Below are 23,056 nucleotides of genomic sequence, written 5' to 3'. Positions count from 1 at the left end.
TCTTTGCTACCAGCTTCCAAGCACCCACTTGCAGTCTGAGCACTGCTTGCCAATCATCCACATGTAAAATACACACAGGGACCAGCACTCTAAGAAGAAATGGAAGTTACTTACTGTAACTGGAGGTTCTTCAAGATGTATGTCCCTATCTGTATTCCACTACCCGTCCTCCCTCCCCTCTGCTTCAGATCCTGTTGGATTTGCGATAAGAGGAGGAATGACGTCAGCCTGCACTGTCTCTTATACCCTCGGTTGGGAGCATAAGGAGATCTATGGCGTGTGTGGGGGCCAATGAACACTGCTTGGAAGAATTTCTGGACTCGGGCGCATGGGGTACTTGCCTACTCACATGTAGAGTCTGAAAGAGCCTCCAGTTACAGTAAGTAACCTCCATTTTTTGCACCCACAGTTAATTGTGGGTGGCAGTCCATAGTGGCTGGGCGTTGAACATGCCATCTGGGTCTGGTACCAGATGCTGGGTGTGATGCTAGGCTTGGAGAGAGCTGGGTGGTGCTAGGAGTTGCTGAGGCCAGAAGGCGGCACAGAGGAGGGAAGCATCCCCACACCTCGTGCGAGCGGCCAAGGGGGGCACCGTGCAGAGGGAAGGGTCTGCCGGGTGGTTCTGGGCGCACTAGCCTCTCACTATCTCCCCCTGCAGGAGAGCTTAGTGATCGACAGACCCCGTGTCCGCAAGCAGACCAAGCACTACAACTCCTTCGAGGAGGATGAGCTGATGGAGTTCTCGGAGCTGGACAGTGACTCCGACGAGCGGCCCACGCGCTCGCGGCGCCTCAATGAGAAGACGCGGCGCTACCTGCGGGCCGAGTGTTTCCGCGTGGAGAAGAACCTACTCATATTCGGGTGGGTCTCATCTGGGATCTGCATGTCATGTGAGGCTGGGCTGACCCCAAGCGCAGCTGTGGCTCTCGGGTGGTTTGGTGTCACATGTTTGCTATTGTCTGTCTGTGCCTGTCACAGGCTGCTGCACAGGGGAGCACGAACCTGGCAGGGAGCTGCAGAGCTAGTGCCCCACCAGGGGGACCTGCTGCGTGCCCAAACCCCACGTCTATGGGAGGAAGTGTGGTTTGTGGCTAGAGCATGGGCTGGGAGTCAGGACTCCTAGGTTCTTTTCCTGCCTCTGCCACTGACCCAGTGTGTGATGCTGATGAATCCCACCCCCTTTCTGTGCCTCAGTTTCCCTACTTCCCCAGGGACTGGCCAGGCTTTGTCCATTAGTGTCCCATGCAGCGTTGTGAGCTCCCCACTGGAGGGCACTAGAAAAGTGCAGTCACTTGCAGTGTTTATGGTGTATGTTTCTGCTCCTCCAGCTGGGGGCGCTGGAAGGATATCCTGACCCACGGACGGTTCAAATGGCACCTGAACGAGAAGGACATGGAGATGATTTGCCGGGCCCTCCTGGTCTATTGCGTCAAACACTACAAGGGAGATGAGAAGATTAAGAGTTTTATCTGGGATCTGATCACTCCGACGAAGGACGGCCAGAACCAGGCCCTGCAAAATCACTCAGGTATTCTCTCTCCCGCCAGTTATTGCTCAGCTGCCAGCACGCCCAGCTTTCAGTGCCCAGGACTAGAGAGTTAAACTAGAGTGGGTCCCAGAAGCCACACAAAGAGCCAGAGCTGGGCAACAAGGAACCACTGTGTGGGGGCCAGGGGGTCAGGGCTGACTTGCCTCCAGACCCTGGAGGCAATGGCAGAGGGGCTCTCTGATACAGGAGATGGCCAGCCCTGGCCCAGCTGAGAGGGAACCTTGGGCTGGAGAGTTAGGGCACCAGGCCAACCTGAGCTGCCTGATCCTGAGGCCTAGATTGTTACTTAGACCAGTGAACAGGCTTGGGCCCATCAGGGATGGGGGGCAAATGTCGCCTGCAGAGTGCAGCCCATAGTGGCCTTTATTCTCAGAACTATGGAGGTGTGGCCAGTGCTGGCTGCATGCTTGGACCTGTGGTCTCTGCAGGCAGCCACACTATGTTAAAGATGACTCCACTCCATTCTGTAGTCACCATCCCCTGTGGGACACTGCTTGTCTGTAGATCCCCCAGCTCTTCACAAAGGGTGGGGGGGAATCCTCAGCTGGGGTACTGAGATCTAATACAAATGAGGCCTGGCACCTGGCAAGTAGCCAGTGCACCCCTTGGCGGGGCACTGTGTGGGTGCCCCGATCCATGGCACAATGTTCTTTAATTTTGGCAGCTCATTCCGGCTGGCTCCCAGCGCTGCCTTTCAGTAGTTTGTCACAGGTGAGCCATGCTGAAAGCTGAGGCAGCTGCTCCTGTTACCGCTCCACAGGGCATACCAGAGGCTGTTAGCAGTGTAAAGTGTGAGGCTCTCCCATGCGGTGCAGGAGAAATCAGCCTGGCTCTGTGGTGGATTTGAAGTCCCAGGTCCAGTCAGGAATCCCCCCATGCCTGGTGCTGTTGGGTTACGTTCACGTCCATTGCATCTCTCCCTGGGCGTGAATGATGCCATTGCCTACTGTTCTGACTTAATATCGCCATTTCGTCCAGCACTCGAGCCATCTCAGTAGGATGGTCCGGGGCTGGGGGATCAGGCATGTGCTGGTCAGACCAAAGGAACCATGGCACACACCTGGGACGCCGGCAGGGCTGCGTCACTGGGCGTACACCAGTGCACAAGCATGGAATGGAGCAATAGTAAAACTGATAGGGTGGCACTTATGGACTCACATTTCAGTAATGAAACGAGCAAGGGGCATGGTCCGTTGAGGGTCATGAACGCTGCACTGCAGTTGCAGCACTGAATGTAACCCAGCTGGATCTGCTGTATAGAAGAGGTGAGGACTCTGACTGGCAGGTGCCGTGGGTACAGATCTGCTTGGATGCCATCTCATCAGGGGTGTCTGGCCCTGATGTCTGTGCTGGGTTCTTCTCTCACCTCCATCCGGAGAAAGCTGGAGTAGCTTTAGTGGGGCTACAGTGGAGCTGAGTTTAGAGCCTGAGCTGGGTCTGCTTTGTGTGTTAGGGAAGCGTTGAGCATTGGCTGTGCGCAACAGTGCAGGGAGATGTGGATGTGCAATGGCACTGCTGAGGGTGCGGGCCAGAGTGTATTGGGGAGAGCCGTGGCTAGTCTGGGCCTGCTGGTGTGCAGTGGGGAGGTGGGTTGTGTGAGGCAGAGTGCAGGTAGGTGTTGGAGCACCTGCTCCCTGTCCCAGCACACAACCTGACATCTTTCCACGGGCCTGTATCTGACAACGTCGACGTTCAGGCTGCCGAGAGCCCGGGCCAGCTTGCTTCCGTTCTGTGGGCGGGGTTGCCAGCAGCGGTGTCCAGCAGCCTGTCCTGCCAAGCCACCTCCTGCGCTCAGAACTGTCCCATGCATTTAGGCTGCTGGGAAGGTGTGGATGTGGCATGGCCTGACCTGGTCTAACTAGGGCACCACGTATGCATGGCTCTGCTATGGGATTGTGCCTGGACAGACACACTGGGTATGCTGGAGACCATGCCTGCCTTTTCTCTGGCTCCCCCACTCCCACCTGAGCTGTGGCATGAGGGTTAAAGAGCATTACAAGGGCTGGCTTTCAGTCCTTCCAGCTGCACTGCTCCTGCCAGCCAGTGTCTGTGTCCTGTCTGATCCAGTGCATTTATCAGGTGCCCATCAGGGTGGTATGTGGCCTGCAGCAGTGCCGCTAATGCGCTCCCTCTCGCTGTTGCAGGGCTGTCAGCCCCAGTGCCCAGGGGCAGGAAGGGGAAGAAGATGAAGAACCAGATGCTGCTCCCTGAGATAAAGAACGCGGACTGGCTGGCCAGCTGCAACCCCGAGATAGTCCTGCATGATGACAGCTACAAAAAGCACCTGAAACAGCACTGCAACAAGTGAGTGTGAGCCCCTGCCCTGGGGGACTGCGGCGCACACTCCATGCTGTGCGTCCCGCCCTGAGCCCAGAGCGAGGCCACATGCCTGCAGCTGGCGTCGTGCCACTGGGCTGCAGCGCAGAGTCTGGAGAGGAAGGGGCAGGACGGACCTGGGCAGTCAGTATGGAGAGGCCAGTGGGGATATTGGGTCGGTGCCCACTGGGTCGTCAGACCTTGGATAGTTTTTGCCATGCTGTAAAGTGCTGTAAAGCTGCAGCCCTACGGAATTCTCATCTTCCTGCCGGTAGGTGCAGGGCACTCCCCACAGCTCAGCTGGCATTCAGGATACTTCCTTATTGTCACAGCTGTCTGCGATCAGGGACTTGGGAAGCAAATACCAGAGCACCCCATGGTGCAGACTTGTGCATTAGTGGTAGCTGGAGGAGGATGGCTCTTGGGACCTGGGGGTGGTGCCTGGAGGGGGATGGCTCTTTGGACCCGGGGGCGGAGCCTGGAGGGGGATGGCTCTTGGGGGCCGGGGAGGCGGAGCCTGGAGCAGGATGGCTCTTGGGATCCGGGGGTTGGACCCAGGAGGAGGACGACTCTTGGGACCAGGGGGTGCGGAGCCTGTAGTGGGGCGGCTGTTGTGACCGGGGGGGGGGGGGGGGGGGGGCCTGGGGCCTGGGGGGGGGGGGCTGTGGGGTCCGGGGGGGGGGGGCCTGGGGGGGGGGGGCTCTTGGGGCCGGGGGGGGGCTGCTCTTGTGGGCTGGGGAGGCGGAGTCTGGAGGGGGACGGCTCCTGGGGCCCTGTAGGGTGGTGACCAGCTCTTGGGTCCTGGAGAGTGGGGCCCAGCAGGTACAGCTCTTTGCAGGGAGAACTGAGAGACATTATTTTAACAAATCAGTAACCCAGAGCTGTTTCCTCACCCACTCAGAGGATGCTGCATCCCAGCTCCCAGCAAGAGCTCTCCTAGCCATGAGCACTGTAAGTAGCGCAGCCCCCTCCCTCACTGGGTTAGGAGTGAGGTGTGTCGCTGCCATTGCTGGGGAGGCGGGTACCCAGCCTGGCACCTCCCCTCTCCTGGTGAGCTCCTTCATGAGTGTTTTAAGCCTGCTTGATTACAGGGTTAGTGAGGTGAGATCTCCGATGCCCAGGTGGTGGGGATCAGGCCCACAGCCCACTGAGCTGATTAAGGAGCCTGTTCCCTGCTAGCCTGAGCCGTTTTCCCATGTGGAGGGGGCCTGCCCTCTAGTCCCCATGTTCCAGCTGCTTCAGGCCTTCCCTCTTGAGCCCCAGGGGCTGGATGTCCTGCTGTGTCACAGTGCGAGGGGCAGCTAAGGACGGGCGAAGCTGCTGCCATGCCTGCACTCAGCCTTGGGTAGTGGTGTCATGAGAAGGGGAGTGGCTTCCCACCATGTCTGTCCTGGTATATAACCGCACATGCTGCAGGCCTGGGCAGCGATCCCCACTGCCCCATGCTGCCATACAGACCAGCTGGCCCATAAACGCTGTGTCGCTGTGTGTAGGGGCTGTGCTATGCTGGATCCTAGCCCAGTGCTCTGTCTGTATTGACCTGCCCCTTTCCCTTGGCAGGGTGCTGCTGCGGGTGCGAATGCTCTACTATCTGAAAGCTGAAGTGCTGGGAGAGGTGGCTGACAAAGCCTTCGAAGGGATCCCGGCCAGGTATGATGCTCTCAGCAGCCTGGATCGGTTTGCATGTCCAGCTGCGGAGTTACAGCGACAGATGTCTTTGGCTGCAGCGCCCCTGCTGCATGGGGAGCTCCCTGCCTGCTCTGCGCTGGCATGGGGGAGCTGCCCAGCTACTGTCTAGCTGAAGTCACCAGCAGCACTGTGCCAGCGTGAGAGGGGTCAGTCACCTCACAGTGTCTGAAGCCAAATCCTGCAGTTCTCACTCAAGCAAAACTCCTGTTGCCATTGGTGGCGGCTCTGCCTGAGTAGAGACTGCAGGATTGAGCCCTAGAGGCTGGCCCCTGCAGCTTAGAGAGCTCCCTCTGCAGCGGAGCTGAGCAGGGACAGCGGGCTCCTTTGGCCAGGGGACAGGACCACTGCTCCTGTGAAATAACACCATTCAGAACTGCGCTGGGCTACATGCATACGCATGTACACATGGGTGTGCATGCCGAGGCACACGCAGACCCCCTACGCTCATGCACTCCCCAGAGATGTACACACGTGTGCAGGTGCACGTTAATTTGAAGCTTGATTGGCTGGAATGACTTCACCTAGTGCAGAGGCCTGCGGCTAACCCTGCCAGCCCCTGCGTGCTGGGAATCAGGATTCCCCACAGTGCAGCCCAACAAATTCACTTCTAATATGAAGCTGTAGCCCCCAGTCAGTCCTGACCTAGCCTGGGCACCCAAGCCAGGTGGCTCAGACCGTAGTGGAGCATTGCCTGCTGGGACCTGCATTTCCTCCCTCTGCTCTGCAGGGAGCGTGGGGGACTGAAATGGCTGCAGCCCTCTGGCTGCTGAAGTCCCCAAAGGGATGCTGGGTTGGGCAAAGCCTGGTAATTGCCCTGGTGTCACATAACGAGCAGTGGCAGAGGGAGCCACCAGGATGGTAGAGGAGAGCAAGGTTTGCTGAGCTCACTGAGCCTGATCCTTTATTGAAACCCTCCGCTTTCCTGTCTCAGCAGACGCTGCTGCTTTCCCAGGGTGCTCCTGTGCCCAGCACAGGTGCAGGAGCTCACTGAAGGGAGGCCAGGGAGGGTGCTGCCTGCCACTCTGAAGGCTCGGTGCACTCCAGCAGATTGCTGCTTTCCCTTGCTCTTGCTCTGTCGGTGGCTGGTAGCTTTAGTGAAAACTTTCCCCAGCCTTAAAGCAAATACCATTCAAATGAGCCCTGGGAGCTCATGGGCCAGCCAGGCTGAGTAGGATGGGTGGGGGTCGGGCCATGCCCACCATCCCTGTCACAAAGGAGGGTCCTGTGACACGTGTGTGTGCAGGGGAAGCCAACAGCAGGACTCAGCTAGGGCAGTGTCAGTCCAGATTGGGACCATGACTGGTCCCCTTGGCGTCTGGGGAGCTCGCACACAGCGGAAGGCAGGACCTGACCCCAGTGTCTCTGGAGAAGCAATCACCAGAGCGCTATCAAGGCAGAAGGCTAGTCCCCAGCTCCCCCAGTATCGCCCACTCAGCTGTCTGCAGAAGCAGGGGTTCCCGGGGAGTCCAGAGCAGGGTGCATTCATGGCCTGTCCCTCTCAGGGAGCTGGACGTGCTGCTGCCGGACATCGACTACGTGGAGATCCCAGTGGACTGGTGGAATGCAGAGGCCGATAAATCGCTGCTTATTGGAGTTTTCAAACACGGTATTGCGCCTGCCAAGTGCTGCTCCCCGCCCTGGTGTGCTGGGGTACTCCCGCTGCCCTAGCCAGGAGCCAGGAGTGGCTGCTGAGTTCAGAGCACCATGCCGATGTTCCAGACCCCTCCCCAGGGCGGAGCTAGTGGAATGTCGCACACGGGGCCCCATCCCATCCTGGGTGCTCCAGCGAGGAGCTCCAGGAAGCCGCATGTTTTTGCTGCCATGACCTGGCAGTGCTGAGCACTCATGTCCCGGACATCCACTCCAGGCCAGCTCACCTGGGGGCCGGGCTGAGCCAAAGCGCCTGGGGCTGTAGCTCCATCAGCTCTCCCAAGTTGCGGGGAGTTGGGCCTCGCCCCATGTGACTCAGTAGAGACACTCCAACACCTGTGTTCACCCTGATAAAGGGGGCAGCGTGGGGCTAGCAGGCGCTGGGCTGTTGCAGAGCGTGGCCATATCAAACCAAGCGCCTGACTCAGGGACTTGGGGGGAGCATCCACATTCCTGGCCAAATTCTATCTCAGCTCAATACATTCTGCCTCTTGAAACTCCTCTTGCAATTTCCATTGGAGACAGGAGTCTGTACTGCCTGTCCTAAACTGTTACCCTGGTGCTGCGTTCCATCCCAGACGTGGCTACATCTCTGGGGCAGACAGGTTGATTCCTGTGTCTCTGTCTCCCAGACAGAAGGGCTGCGGATTAAACAGCTGCCATTTGTGAGGGGCTTTGGATGCTTTGGGTGAAACTTGCTATTGAGGGGCCATGTCATCTGTGGGCCAGACAACAAGGTCCTAACTCTGGAGACAGGTGCACTCAGGCAGGCCCCACTGGCACAGCCAGAGTTTAGCCAAAGCCGGTCCCGGGTGGCCTGGCCCCTGGCTAGGACAGTATCCCGTTTAATGTCAGCTGTGGTGTTGGCAGGTTACGAGAGGTACAACGCCATGCGAGCAGACCCAGCACTGTGCTTCCTGGAGAAGGTGGGCATGCCAGACGAGAAGCTGCTGTCTGCGGAGCAGGGCGTCAGCGATGGGGCACAGGATACTGCAGAAAGGTGGGTGGGGGCAGGAGAAGGCAGGGGTCTGGCTGGCTCCTCAGGGCAGAAGAAGCAGGACCAGCGTGATGCTATTCTCTGGGGGTGGGCATCAGAACGGAGTGAGAGCAGAGAGGAGGGTAAGCCAGCAGCTCAGCAGGGTGCCTGTGCATGCAGGGCAACAGGGGAATGCCAGTGTCTGCTGGGCATGACTGTGTATCATAGTGGGAGAGGGCAGGCAGGGTACCAGGTGTGTGGGAGCTGCTCCCCTGGGTGAATTCCCTCAATGGGCCAGGGAGGTGCATGTGCCACTCACACTCACCTAGGCGCAGGTTCTCCCACCCAGCCAGGGGCACTGATACACGCAAGCTCCTTAGATGCTGTGCTGTGCTGTGCTTTGGGGAGCAGCTCATTGGCTGCGGGGCTGAGGGGCTGATCAGAGAGTTCACAGCCCCCGATTGCAGGAAATGGGGAAAGAAGTGCTGGCTGGCTGGCGTGCTGCAGCAGGTGGGTGAGGGGCGATGTGTGTCACCAGAGAATCCCAGAACTGAGCCCGGAGCCGGGACTGGTGCTGGGTTCTTTGCCAGCTTTGCAAACATAAAGGTTGAGAATGTCCTGAATGTCAGTTCCCTCCTGGAGGTGGAGATCAGGGAGCAGGTCCATGCTCGGGCATATGACAGGAGGGCAGCCAGCAAGGGTGCCCAGGCAGTGTGAAAGTGAGGGAGCTGGCTCTCACCTTGCAGGCGCTGGGGCATTGCTGGGGTGGGCAAAGGCTAATGCTCTATCGGTTTGTTTTGTCTAGAGGAAACGTTGAGAAAGAAGAGAACAGCGGAGACAGAGTGGAGGGGCTGCCACAGCAGGAGGTGAGTGGGGCTCCCCGCAGATGAGAACAGCTCCTCTGCCCCAGCCAGGCCTGCTCCCTGCAGGCTCGGGAGACACCTGGTGTTCTGCCATGGCTAGGGAAAGAGCAGTAGGCTGGACCCCCACCTTTCCCCCATGGCAGAGACAGTTTGCTGTTAGTGGGGTCAGCAGGGACAGCTGTTGGGAGGGTGCCTGGTGCCCAGGCTGTCTGTGACTGCTCCCAGGAGCACCATGGCTGCTGGGACGGAGCGTGCGAGTGAGTGACGTTGCTGCACGGGACGGGTCGCTATCCTTTGGAAATCCCCCCACTGTGGGATCCTGGGTGTTGGTCTCCAGTCAGCTGATTCCTGGATGTGCCCAGGCCGGCCAGTCAGCAGAGATCTCACCATCTCACTGCCAAGCAGAGTCCTACCCTGTTTGGCTGAGGACTGTTACCATAAATGCCAAGACTGGCTCTTCCCATGGGGCTGGGCTAGGACCAGCCCCAGGCAGGAGCCTGATGATCAGTAGGATCTCAGAGTGCTTGGACACCTCCTCCACCACCCCCAGCCCTGCAGTACCTCCACTAGGGCCAATATGCTGGGTGCCAGGGCAACCTGCCCATGCCCCCTTTCCCCAGCCTGGCACCTAGCTCGGCCCAGGGCAGCCTAACCGCCCCAGCCCGGCCCACCTCCCCCAGCCTGGCGCCATGGCCTAGGGAACCCCAGCCTGGTATCTAGCTCAGCCCCCTGCCCCCCGCCTGGTGCCTAGCCTGGCCCAGCCCCCACACCTAGCACCCAGGGGAGGAGAGCAGAGGAGGGGAGGCACTGAGGGGAGGGTGCAGAGTGGGAGATGAGGCAAGGCTCAGCAGGGAAGGATTTAGAAGGAGCGAGTCTGGAGCTGCAGGGTAGTGAGTGCAGTGATGGGGCCTGGGCCGGCCAGCAGTGAAGAGGGGCCAGCATCATCAGCCCCACCCTGTGCTGTCCGGGTTCATTCTGACGGGGAGGGCAGCACAAACCCTCTGTTCAGCTGCTGATCCCCACAGCTGGGATCCCCACTTACCACCCTTAGGCTGGCAGAGGGAAGGGCCCCAGCAGAGCCCCACCCCTGCCATGGGCTGCCCCTGCAAATCACTCAGCCCTGAGCAGCAGCTGCTTCTCATCTGAGAGCCTGCGGGGCTGAGGAAAGTCCTCTGCTCCACTCTGTCTCCAGCAGCCTCTGTGTCTGGGGGGAACTGACAAGTTCTCTGGCCAGGCGCCTTCCTGGGGGCAGCATGCTGAGCTGCACAGGGAGAACAGGCGGCTTCCGAAGCCCAGCAGACGCTGCAGCAATGCACATGCCACTTGTTTGACTTGGCTCCACAGAGGCTGCAGCTTGTGGCACATTGAGACGCTTCCTCTTAAAAGGACCTGGGGCAGCAGCCCTCCACTCTCCCCAGTATCTGCATTAGTCGTGCTGTGCTCTCCCTCTGTAGCTTTAGATCCATGCTGCTGGGTCTGCCTTTCTCCAGGTAACTCCAACCCCTGTGCCCCCAACTCCCTGGGAAATGGGACTCATGCCGAGTGGGATTGTCCAGTATTCCCGCACAGGACCCTTCCCACAGCCCCTTTTCCCTGTCCAGTGCAGACTGGTCATAAAAGGCCCAAGTGATGTCACTGCCCCCTGCCCTGGTCAATAATCCCCCACCCTGGTACAGCTTACACCCAGCCAGCTTTCCCTGAGACCTCTTCTCTTCCAAGCTACCCCCTTGTACCACTTGGGCTGCACCACTCCCAGCTGTGGCCCACTGCTGTCGCCTTCGACATCACTGAGCCAGGCAGGAGTGAGCCGTCCATCTCTCCAGGAAACAGCCCTTGCAGGCTCTGAGCATGTTCACTGCTCACATCTGAGCCCCCAGTTTGCACCTGTTGCCCTGGCGTCAAGGTGCCCAGAATGGAGAGTGGGATTGCCAGGGCCCCTAGAGATGGCTCTCCCCCTGCCCATGGGGTGGTGCTTGCTCTTTCTCTAGAAGGCCCTAGCCTGGCTAGGGCGGGTGCAGCTCCAGCAGGGGCAGCCCGCAGGCAGACAGTGTGACAGAGTTTGAGCCGTCCTGCCCGTCAGGGTCTGGCCAGACAACCCTGGATAATACGCCTCACTGTCCCACTATCGCTTCCTCCACTGCTGCCTCCAGGAGAGCTCAGCCACGGGCTAGTGGCCCTTCTGCCTTGTTTGCCCCACTCCTGCCTCTGGCCCCCGCGAGTCCCAAACCTTCTTCCCTGCACCATGGATCCGTCCATCTGCAGGATCCGCCTTCTTCCAGAGGGCTCTGAGACAGCACCTAAGTCACTCTGGCTCCATGCCTCTTCCCAGGGCCTGCAGGGACACCCGATCCTGCCAGACCCTTCGATGATGCCAAGAGTTCTATGGACTGTCCCCCACCTTAGTGCAGGGTAGCTGGGCCCCAAAGCAAGGTGCAGGCCCAGCACAGCATCCTGGGCCCGGCTCTGCCCTCTCTGGGCTGGCAGGGGCTAGGGCCACACCCTCTCTTTCCAGTGGCTCCCTGGGAGCACTGGGCCCTTCAGCAGCAGCTGAGCTCTGCACTCTTCTGGGCTGCTCTCCATCTAGGGCAGAGCACATGTTGTGGGGTCAGCGGTTCTCCCCGACCAGGGAGTCCACTGTAACGCCCCAGAGCGACACAAGAGCGTAAATGTTCGTGTGGCCCTCCCGCTCTGGGGCCAGCATGGGGGAGCGTCTGGGCTGGGACGTGAGAGCGGCTCCCTCCAGCCAGAGAGTGAGGAGCTCCCATTGCTTGACGGGGCTGCCTGCAAACCCTGCAGCTAGGCATTGGGAGTGGACGGGCGTGTGTGGCTGCTTGGATCCTTTTGACACCTGCTCCTGGCCGGGTGGGCAGATGCTCTCCTCTCAAGGTGGATTTTGATGGCCTGGGTCTTACTTTTCCTGCAGGACTCTGGGAATTTGTGTGGAGAAGCTGCCGAGAAGCAGGATGACAATGTGGCAGGTGAGGCTGTGCCTTCTGGACGGCTTGCTCTGTGTGTGTGGCACCCCGCGTGGGGGCCCCTGACCAAAGCTGGGGTTACTAGGCGCTGCAGTAACAGAAGGCAGCAGGAAGGCAGCGCTATGCAAGGCATCTGTGCTGTTAACGTCAAACTGTCCAACAATGACAGTGTGTTCTTAAACAGCCGGCAGGTACCTCTCTGGGGTGCAGAGGACAGCTGGGGAGCCCTGGGTAACAACAGTAGGGAGCTGAACTGTGCCTTCTGGAAGCACTGATCAAACCCAGCCCCAGGGAAGGAATTACCCCCTGTTACAGAAGGCAGCAAGCAGGGCCAGTGCTAGCAGCCCCCTTGCAGAATGGAGACTGGCCGAATGAGCCATTGGCCACGCTGCCCTCTCGCATGAGAGCTGGGCATGCTTCAGGGTGACATGGAGCCGGCTCTCGTTCCAGCCCCTCTCCCCAAAACTAGGCTCAGTTTGAAGGACCACAAGCCAAGCTGAGCTGTGATGCAGGGGTCCAGAAGGAAGGGCTCACGGATGGTCAGCCAGCCAGCCCCTAGCACCCTCACCTGCTGCCCTGGGGAATGGAGGCAGCCGTGGCCTGGCCCTGATCCTCTGGCCCCTCTGTGTGAGGGGTAGGGAGCTGTTTAATGAGCCCCTCCCCCCCCCGCCCACCTGCCTCTGGCTGTGCGTGTTAAATATTAATGTCCTTGCTGATGTTTGAAGCCCAGGATGGCTCCGACTCAGACAGATCCTGCTGGCCTGTCTCGTCCGCCCTCACAGCCAGACTGCGGCGGCTCGTCACCGTCTACCAGCGCTGCAACCGCAAGGAGCTGCCCCCCCGAGCCGAGATGCTGGTGCCCAGTAACCATGGCTACTGGCTGCAGGAGGAGATGTTCAGGAGAGCTGCTGAGATGGACCCGGTGAACAAGGAAATGCAGAAAAGGTAACAGAGGGGACTGGCCGACAGAGCAGCTGAGCAGGCCCTTTCTGAGAGTCACTGGCTCCTGCGTTTACCCAGTGAAACCCCCAAGAACAGCCTCTGTCTTCCCAAGGCGGCCAAGACAAGCTGGCTCGACATCTCCTCTCAGGCACACGCCCTGCCCCTGTGGCCAGAAAGCGCCTTCACTCTCCCAGCCGGAAATCAGGTGCCTGGGGTAACACCTGCAGGGCAGGTCCCAAGCCCCCAAGCAGGCACCAGTATGGGCTGGGTCTGGACCTCATTCCATGTAGGCTGGACCAAGACTCAGCCTCCTTCAGGAGCTGTTCCAGCTAACAGCTGTTTGAAAGGAGGAATGAGGGGGATTTCTGGTGGCCTGGGTCACACTGCTGGGCCAGACTGGGCCATCTTGTCTGTCTTCCTACCTCCTGCAGGGGCTACTGTCCCGTGTTGCCAGGACACACCAGCTTGGGCCATGCCATGTGTGAGGGGCTGGGGATCCTTCCTGCCCCTCCACCTGGACCCAGAAGCATGAGGTTGGATTACCATCCTCACAGCCTGAGCCTGTGTCACTAGTGTGCCCAATGCCCAGGAGTTACCCACTGCTTTTGAAATCCAGCTACATTGACTGCCCTCTATGGCACTGGTTGGCACAGCAGGAGGCACAGGGTCACTGGGTAGAGGAGCATTTCCTTGCACTGGGTCTAAGTATGCTGCTGTTTAATTTCATCAGGCAAGCCTCTTGTTCCCCTATGACAGGAAAGCAGAGACTGGGGCACAGTGACAAACCATCATGCTGTAAAATTAAATGCCCCAATCAAATGCCTTTGCTCTCGTGCTGCTCAGACAGAAACCCGGGGTGAAATTGCAAATCCTTGAACGGGGCACTCACCCAAACTCCAGCCCTTCGTCTGGCGAGGTCTGCTGTCATTCTTAGCAAGGCAGTGCTGCCCTTGCAAACATGCACCCATCCTTGAGACTCCTTCATGGACAGGCTGATCAGGATTTCTCCCTGCAGGGCCTTCTACCTTTCCTTCTGTATCTCCTGCCAGGGAGACTGAGCCTAAGTGGAGTTTAATGAGACCCACTTGGTCTAGCTCCAAGGGTGAGTCAGGAGAAGAGCTCTGCACCTGCAGGTGCTTCAGCCTGATACCCAGTTGTACAGTATGTCTAAGAAGTTGCAGATTGGGGAAGTTCTTTGGGAAGCTTTGCAGATCAGGAGAGCTCTACTGAATTCGTCATCCAGCTGTCTGTACCTGACAACTACAGACTGTATGGCTGTCTGGGACTGGGGCTGGCTGCTCTACATCACTGGGGTGAGCATGTCCCAGACTAAGCCACTACCTCTGGTGGTGGTTCTGCAGCCTGAGTCAGTCCAGTTCCTGTTGGCCAAGTGTCCACATCACAAAAGCCACTATTGCCACAATGGTACCAAGTGGGCCCCTTATTCATGTCTGAGCCAAGAGGGCAACAACTGGCTGGCCCCGAGGAAGTCCCTGAGGCCATTGTAGGGAAGTGTGTGCAGAGCCTGTTCTGGGGGTGGGGGAGCACTCTGCTCCCCGGGGCTCTCCAGCTAGTGTCTCTCACTGGCACCAGACACAGTGGGAAAGCACAAGACTATAAAGAAATGTGTCTCATGAATATGCGCGTCTCTCCCTGCCCTGCAGATGGACGAGAAGGGAGCAGGCAGATTTCTACCGCACTGTCTCCTCCTTCGGGGTCATCTATGACCAGGAGAAGAAGGCCTTTGACTGGACCCAGTTCCGAGCCATTTCCCGCTTGGAGAAGAAAACAGATGAGAGCCTCGAGAAATACTTCTACAGCTTCGTGGCCATGTGCAGGAACGTCTGCCGTCTCCCCCTCTGGAAAGAGGACGGTGAGTGGAGGGGACGCTGCCAGCATGTGGGGCAATGGTCGGGAGGCCCTCTTGGACCAGGAATGCCCTGGGAAGGGCTGGAACTGGTGCCGTTGGGGGGAAAGGAAAGTGGGGACGACGAATTCTAGTGACCTGCCCATCTCTTTGCCGATTGGCTGCCTGTCATGTGATCCTTTACACCTGATCAAGCAGTAGGCTCTTTCCAGTGCCACAGGCTCTGGCTGGAGACCTTCCCTTCCTGATAGCCTTGGCGAAGCTTGCACAGCGCTTACCTCACCATGGCCAGCATGTCCCTGGCATTTTGCCAGCCCTCCCTGGATACTCCAGAAAAAGAAGTAAGAATAAAATGAGTCCTGACCTGAGACAGGAACCTCCAGCAGCAATGGAGGGAACCAGACAGCCCCAAACAGACGTCTTCAAAACTGAACATGGCCACTGTCTGATACAGATGCCCTGCCCTGCTCATAGCCCCACCTTCCCTTCCTGTCACTCGTGCTGATACAGGCCAAGTGCAATCCAGAGCATGGCCATGTCCGAGTCACTGCAGAACTTTCTGTTAGGGATGAGTTATCACAGGCTGAGCCATCCTGGAAGTCTACAGCAGGCTTGGGGAGGACGTGGCCAGCTAACACACATGGCACCAGCCCTCTAGACGCTCCCTGTGTTGCCAGACTACCCGCCACATGGCACTGAAAAATCAGAGATAGAAAAACCACCCACGGGGGATTATTGAACATACAATGATTTGCTTTCAAGAATAGCAGCAGCAGCAGTCTCATCCCTGAGCAGTTCCTGGAGTGCGCACCTCCAGCACAATTCCTCGCAGTCATTGAGCCTCAGGAAATGCCCTGTGTAAACCAATGTGTCAGCAGGAGTGTTGTAAGCAAGACACAAGAAGTAATTCTTCCTCTACTCCATGCTGGTAAGGCCTCACCTAGAGCATTGAGTCTAGTTCTGGGCACCACACTTTGGGAACGATGTGGACAAATTGGAGAAGGTCTAGAGAAGAGCAACAAAAATGATTAAAGGTCTAGAAAACATGACCTCTGAGGAAAGATTGAAAAAGTTGGTTTTGTTCTGTCTGGAGAAGAGACGACTGAGGGGGGAGATGAGAACAGTCTCCAAGTATGTAAAAGGTTGTTATAAAGAGGAAGGTGATACATTTTTCTCCTTATCCACTGAGGACAGGACAAGAGGCAATGGGCTTAAATTGCAGCAAGGGAGATTTAGGTTAGAAAAACTTCCTAACTGTCAGGGTAGTTAAGCACTGGAACAAATTGCCCAGGGAGGTTGTGGAATCTCCATCGCTGGAGGTTTTTAAGAACAGGCTAGACAAACCCCTGTCAGTGATGTCTAAGGGACTGGACTCTTGAAGTCCCTCCAGTCCTACATTTCCATGATTCTGTGCATGGTGGGATCCCTGCTCAGAAGGAACCATACATGTTTGAGAAACTCCCATGGTGCATCAGTTACCATGGACCTCCCAAGGTACCACAAGAGCCTGCTCTGGTACTGCTTGCCGAGTCAAGGCAGCACAGACTGGAGTTGATGGGAGGGCTCTGAAATACCCACTGGTGAATTGCTACCCTTGGGACAGTTGGTGAAGGTGAGAAACTCTTCTTCATTCTGGCTGGTTAGAGAGAAAACTTAGAAACCAAACCCTGGCCAGTTTAGTTACATGTGATTCCAGGGTCAATACCCAAGAATCAGGAACTTCACATTGTTCCCAGCTCCTCTCCAAATGACTCTTGAACTATGGAGACACAAACTAGACAAGCAGCCCCACCAATTTCTAACTTGTTGCTTCTCCATGGTGCAATTTGCAGCAGAGACAACACTGACTGGTAACCACTAGATGGCGGTGATAAATTTCCGAAGCTGCTGTTGCTGTCACCCCGACAGTTCTTCTCACACCTGTGAACCTCAGTCAAACAGTAACCCCCAATGTACAGCGTAGTAGCAAGGTTTGGCCATATACCCTTGTGAGCTCTGTCTAATTAGTAATGGGGTCTCTGCCTCTCTCTTCCCGTTGCAGGTCCACCTGATCCCAGCATCTATGTTGAGCCAATCACTGAGGAACGTGCTGCAAGAACGCTGTACCGGATTGAACTTCTAAGGAAGGTCCGGGAGCAAGTGCTCAAGTACCCGCAGCTCCATGAGCGGCTCACGCTGTGCAGGCCCAGCCTGTACCTTCCTGTCTGGTGGGAGTGTGGCAAGCATGACCGGGACCTGCTGCTTGGCACAGCCAAGCACGGACTGAACCGCACTGACTACTACATCATGAACGATCCTGAGCTGTCATTTTTGGACGCGTATAGAAACTATGCTCAGCACAAAAGAGAAGGTGCCCCAGGCCCAGAGAACCTGTGCTGTCTCCATCAGATGAACTCCAAACTCTACAGCTCTCCTTCGTACTGCCAGATGGAAAGGACCTGTGAGTCCCTGGAGAACGAAGCTGAGTGCCAGATCAAGCTTGAAAACCTGGAGGATGTGCTCTCCCGGGCGGAGGGCAGCCCTCAGGACACGAGCTGCGACACATTCCTGTCGACAGTGCGGGACATCATTTCCATGAACTGTGATGAGAGCTCCTTGCCGGACTCTCTGATGTGCATGATGTACGAGGAGAAGGCGTGTCCCAGTGAGCACAGCTCTCTCGCCCGTGACAGCCCCAGCTGCACACATGTCAGCAACAGTGCTGCTAAATTTGCTGAGGGCAAACTAGATGGGGATGAGGACCCATCCAGCTGTGAGGCTGAGGCCATCAGAGAGACCTCCTTCCTGGAGAGCTTGCAGATGGGCTGTGACCAAATGGATAGTCCCAATGAAGGCAGGGAGCTTTGGCCCTCAGCCCCAGCCAGCCAGCCCTCCAGGAGTGTCCCCACCGAGATCAGTGATGCCTTGCAGCGAGCCAGCCCAGGGCCTGGGTCACCTGAGCTCACCAGTGCGGAGGGGGTGATCAGCCTAGGCCTGTACGGGCCCAGTCTCCATAACTTGGAGATAAAGATCCCACCGGAGCAGAGATTCATTGGCCTGTTACACGAGAAAGGCTTGGAGGATAAATCAGTGCCAAGTCAGAGCCACAGCGAGGAAGAGGAGGAGGAGGAGAATTCTGAGATGGCAGCAGATGTTGTAGAAGGATTGAGGGGCACCCCGGAGGCCAGGACTGATGGGGACCCCAAAGCTAATGCGCTAGCGGGGGAGGAACCTGGTTCTAGCCTTCCTGCTCCCAAGAACACTTGCCCAGAAGTGAATGGTGAGGCAGAGCTTTCAGGACAGGTGGCATCGCAGTGTAACAGTGGGACAGGGGATGGGGAGGCCGACCACAAGAGCGCTGCAGAGCACTTGCCAGACTGGCCCAAGAGCCTCGCCCCAGCACCCAGCCCAGCTGCAGCTGCTCAGCCGAAGCTCCCGAACGCTGGGCCCACCAGCATGGGAGGGGAGCGCTGGGAAGCTGGCTCTGCTGCGCAGATGGGGGGCGGTGTGGCCTGGCACCTGGAAGGGCACAAGCCGAAGCAGGAAGACGATGAATGTGAGAACAAAGACGAGGAAGAGAAAGAGGGCACTGGCCAGAGCCGAGGTACGGCAGTGTCCGGCTGGCAGGCATGCCCATGCACCCTGTGCAGCGAGCTTGTGTGTGTGCCAGCCTGCAGCATCAAGTGGCAGCTGCACCTGCCTTGTGGGTGGGGGCATGTGGCTTTCTGAGCAATAATATTCTTGCTGGGGTGAGAGGAGCAAACACAGACTGCACTGGGGCTTCCAGGTGGCCTTCGGTGTATGTGTGTGTGTCATTCTGTGCCCTCCCTGCCCCCACCAGCACGGCACTGCTCCGTGATGGGGGGCTTGCCCTTCCCTCCCTGCCCCCACCCAGGACTGGGCACTGCCCTGTGGCACGGGGCTCGCCCTGCCCACCCAGGACTGGGTGGCTCAGACTGGCAGGCAGGGCTGTGTCTGTTCCTGCCAACATGGCTGGCCTTGGCCTTCGGCTGGTTCATTGTTCAGTGGTTTTGGGCCAAGCTCTGCTCCCTTGAGGTCAGTAACAGAATTCCCGCTGGCCTCACTGGCCCCAGGCCTTGGCTGCCCAAAGCCCTCATGGACCCAGGGCTCCCCCAGCTGCTGCTGACCAGCCGCTTAGCCCACTCACAGCCAACGGGTTCACTTTTTGAAAAGAAAAATAGTCCCAAATGATGGCTGGTGAGTGGGGTTCTAGCAGCGCCAACTACGCGGTGGGGGGCTCCAGGGTTACGATGGCCCCTTCTGTTTGTCACTTTACCTAGATTGTCCAGAGAAGTATTTGGAAGAGGAGAGCAAGAGCTCTCCCTGTGCCCAGCCTGGAGAGATGGACGAGCTGCAGGATGCCCGTGCGCCCACCATCGCCCAGCTGCTGCAGGAGAAGACGCTCTACTCCTTCTCGGAGTGGCCTAAGGTGGTTTCAGTTCTGCACCTGTCTGAATCATTCACAAATTGCGGCCGCCCCGGCCCAGCTTCTCTGCCTTGCCACCCTTCACTAAGCTTATTCATGGGCAAAACCCCCAGCCACCCACCTCTATGGCCCTGGTCCATGTTAGTGAGCAAGCAAGGGACTGAATGCACAGAAATCCCACTGCTGCGAGCAGGATTTGGGGGTACCACGGGGAGGCCGAGCAGGGGGCCCAGTGGGATGGAAGTGAAGCACAGACTTAGCGCAGGCCCTCTGCCTGGGCTGAATTTCCCCTTCCATACTCAGTGTCCCATGGCACACATGTCCATGTGCATGGGTGTGCACCCAGACACAAGTTCACAGGGCCTTCAGAAAGCATCGGTCCCTGCAACATTTGTGAAAAGAGAGGCGGTTCCATTTTCACTCCCACGGGCTCTCTGCATTTCCCTTGGGGCTCAAGGGCCTGTGCGTCCACACTATCCTTTGCATGCCATGGCCCTGGGTTTGCCATGCCACTGAGCTGTCTGCTTCTGCTTGCAGGACCGAGTGATCATTAACCGCATAGATAATATCTGTCACGCCGTCTTAAAGGGCAAGTGGCCCTCTTCTAGCCAGCAGTTTGAAACACAAACCCTGATGCCCACATCAGTGTTAGCCAGCAACGCAGGCACTAGGAACAGCTTTGCCGAGCCAGAAGCCCCGGACCCCAGCTTCAACAACGGAGTGTTAGTTGCACAGGTACAAAAGGTGAGGGGTCAGGGCACATGGCCCCTTAGGAACTCCATCTCCCTGGTGTTCAGGGCTTCCCAGCCCGGGAAACTCTGCAGCTTTCCCTCCTCTCTGGCTCTCGCTGTTCTGCAATTTGAAGTGTATTGTATAGTCCCAGGGGCAGCTTGGAGACCCTTCCCCCCAACCCGGTGCTGGCATTCACCCAGGTGCCAGGTGGGTGGATAGAGTTAGGTCACTGTGGGGGACGAGTCACAGCAACCCCTGTGGCAACATGTATAATCTCAGCCTAGGGGTGCCCCTTTATTTACTGACATTATGAGAACGGCAGCTGGAGGTCCCAGACGAACGACTTGATGCATTTCTGTGAGCGACTCTGCTCGCCTTCCTTCGGAGGGAGAGGTGCTTCCAAAATCCCTCCTCCCGCACTCAGTTTAGCCGAGAACACAGTGCTCTCCCTATGCCCCGCCCTGGGGCCAGCGCTCTGAGTAGAGTGCTCTGTCTCCCCAGCACAGAGACCCCCGCTTATGCGCTGTCCCTGCTGAATGAGAGGTGGCTGGGCTCTGGTTCTGAGGCCAACAGCTGCTGGCAGGGTGTGGGAACCAGGGGCATGTTTGCTGCTGGGAGGAGCCCCTCCTACAGCTCACTGAGCTGCAGCACACCTGCTGCAGTATGGGGCTCTGCAGGAAGTCCCACTCCATCCATCCCTTTAGCAGGGAAGTGGTGGCTGTCTGCTGGGCTGGGGGAAAAGGGTCATGGAGGGCTCCAGCAGAGAGATTGAGGAGCTCTGTCCAGTCTCGATAGCCACCCGTCTCCATACACTCCCCTCCCCCAGTCCTAGCCCCATGAAACCTCTCTCGTGCCAGTGTTTTAGCCCTTGCAGTCCCTTCTCACCCTATAGTTCTATGATTCTAGTGTGCCCTGGATTTAAAAGGTGCTTCTGAGTGTTGTAAGGCCTGTGCGATGTAGGCCATAGCTGTGACCATTTCTCTGTCTTTGCTGCACACAGGAAAGCTTCCTGGCTCCCGCCTTTACGAAGGATGAACAAAAGCACAGGCAGCCCTATGAGTTTGAGCTGGAGAGAGACGCCAAACCTAGACGTCTCGAACACTTAGCTGCATCGCACTCCCGTCCACCTGTAGTGCTGAACGGCTGGCGGGACTCTTCAGGGAACCTGGCCAGAGCATCCGATGGATCGCCAGGAAACCCCTCTCCTTTCCCCCTGAACAGCAACCTGCCCAAGTTAGGGACGGTGCACTCCCTGCAGGGGTCCCTGGGCATGGACTTGTCTGGCATCCTCCAGGCAGGGCTAATCCATCCGGTCACAGGGCAGATTGTCAATGGAAGCCTCCGGAGAGATGATGCTGCCTTGAGGAGACGACGGGGCAGGAGAAAAAATGTGGAAGGGATGGACCTTATCTTCTTGAAGGAGAGGAGCCTTCAAACCGGGCTGCAGGTGGGTAAATGATTCCCCCTCCCAAAGCAGGCAGGATTCAGCACCTGAATGCTCACGTGGATCCAGCTGTTCACTCAATGACTGCTGAGCTCTGCTGTCCATCCCAGGACAGGGCAGGGCAGGGCTGGACAACTGCCCCCTCATTGACAGCCTGAGGCAAACCTGGAGCAGGAGAAGCAGACTCAACCCCGGAGAGGCAGGCCCTGTCTCTTGGTGAGGAGGGAGGTGGGGGCTTGCAGAGCTTCCCCCAGCCTCCGATCAGGGCACTCTTCCCTGAGTGCTTGAGTACTGCTAAGCATTAAAACCTGACCTCCCACGTGGGGGCTACTGTATTTATGTAGATGGAATGAAGGGGCTCAGAAAATCAAAGGTGTTAACATGACTCAGTCACTGTCCAAGAGGAGAAAGTGGTAAACAAGGTTCAGGGTTTGGTATACAGCCTGCATAGTCCCATGGCAAACATGCCATTAAACATCCTTTTAACCTTCTAGTGAAGGTACAGAAAAGAAGGGAAACCAGTTGAAGCATTTGAAATGCAGAGTGTCATGTCAGACTTTCACTGTAACAGCTCCCTTTCCCTTGAGCTGGAGAGCCTTTAGAAGACAAACCCCTTGTTCAACAGTCTCTTACATGGCACGAAAGATGGTAAGAACTCCTGTGGGGGAAAGAGAAGTGAGTGGAGATGGGGAGAGCTATCGTCAGTGCTGCTGCTAAAGTCTAATCCCATTTCCTAGAGACCAGACAAGACAAAAGGGGGAGAGAAAAGACCAGCAAAGGTAGAAAATGCAACTTCAGGTTAATTCCTCCTTGCAGTCTCACTGCTGGCCCCACACATGGTCTGAGAGCTGGCAAACTCATACCCACATCGGGCTGCTGAGGGCCTTGCATTTAGCTGCCTCTTGGGTCACAGTCTCACAGCAGTGTTGCAAAATATACTATCTTGGCTGGCTAATCCAGACTCCTATTAAACAGAAGGCAAAAGGAGAGAGGGAAAAACAAGAAATATGGTGGGAAGGAACAGAGTATATTGGGGGCATGGGAGGGAGACCAGGGGGGCGGCATATTCAGCACTTAGCTGGAGCCAGTGGAGGTGGTGATGACTGACCTGGTCTGGACAGGACATCTCTCAGGATCCGGGTGAAGAAGGAGATGATAGGGGTGGCAGCCATGATGGTGAAGCACCCTCCTTCCCCTTCTCTCAGTGCTGCGGTAGCCAGCTCCCGCCACTGTCAGTCAGCCAGGGTTCGCCTCTGTCCGTCAGCAATTGTTCCCCTTCACTTCCTCACAGCCAGTTTGTCTCTCTCAGTTCCTCCGAAGGGGGCGATGGGCACAATAGCCCATCCTGGTCCCATCCTCTCAATATTTTGTCCACCAACAGGCCTAATTTCCAACACACCAATTTTGGTTCATTGATTTCCAGGCTCACGCTGCTCTCGGTTACCGCATGATCTTCACGCAATCCTTGAGATCTATCAGGAGACCTTTGGGTTGGACTAAGTCAGCCTATCTCTTTTTTCCACTCACCATTTGCTATTATAGGTTATTGTGACAATCCATGAACTCTCATTCACTTCACAGCTGGACTCCCAATGAGGGTAAATTCATAGGCCCAGTTACCACAACA

General features: G+C 57.3%; 1 protein-coding gene across 1 annotated transcript in view; it reads left to right on the top strand.

Annotated features, from left to right (window-relative positions):
* The window catches only part of CHD6 (chromodomain helicase DNA binding protein 6), a 193,061-nt gene that overhangs the window by 149,941 nt on the left and 20,064 nt on the right, over positions 1-23,056 (top strand). The window contains exons 21-34 of the mRNA XM_026656826.2: positions 659-861; positions 1,329-1,528; positions 3,694-3,853; positions 5,426-5,515; positions 7,057-7,160; positions 8,075-8,204; positions 8,986-9,046; positions 11,967-12,021; positions 12,744-12,963; positions 14,625-14,833; positions 16,869-18,410; positions 19,108-19,256; positions 19,791-19,997; positions 20,986-21,432. Coding sequence (XP_026512611.1) covers positions 659-861; positions 1,329-1,528; positions 3,694-3,853; positions 5,426-5,515; positions 7,057-7,160; positions 8,075-8,204; positions 8,986-9,046; positions 11,967-12,021; positions 12,744-12,963; positions 14,625-14,833; positions 16,869-18,410; positions 19,108-19,256; positions 19,791-19,997; positions 20,986-21,432 — 3,777 coding nt within the window. The remainder of the gene's footprint in view (positions 1-658; positions 862-1,328; positions 1,529-3,693; positions 3,854-5,425; positions 5,516-7,056; positions 7,161-8,074; positions 8,205-8,985; positions 9,047-11,966; positions 12,022-12,743; positions 12,964-14,624; positions 14,834-16,868; positions 18,411-19,107; positions 19,257-19,790; positions 19,998-20,985; positions 21,433-23,056) is intronic.

This window comes from Terrapene carolina, unplaced genomic scaffold (genome assembly GCF_002925995.2).
Source record: "Terrapene carolina triunguis isolate 2854851 unplaced genomic scaffold, T_m_triunguis-2.0 Scaffold233, whole genome shotgun sequence".
NCBI lineage: Eukaryota > Metazoa > Chordata > Testudines > Emydidae > Terrapene > Terrapene triunguis.
Note: the sequence above shows the minus strand (reverse complement) of the source record. Positions and strands in the feature narration are given on the sequence as shown.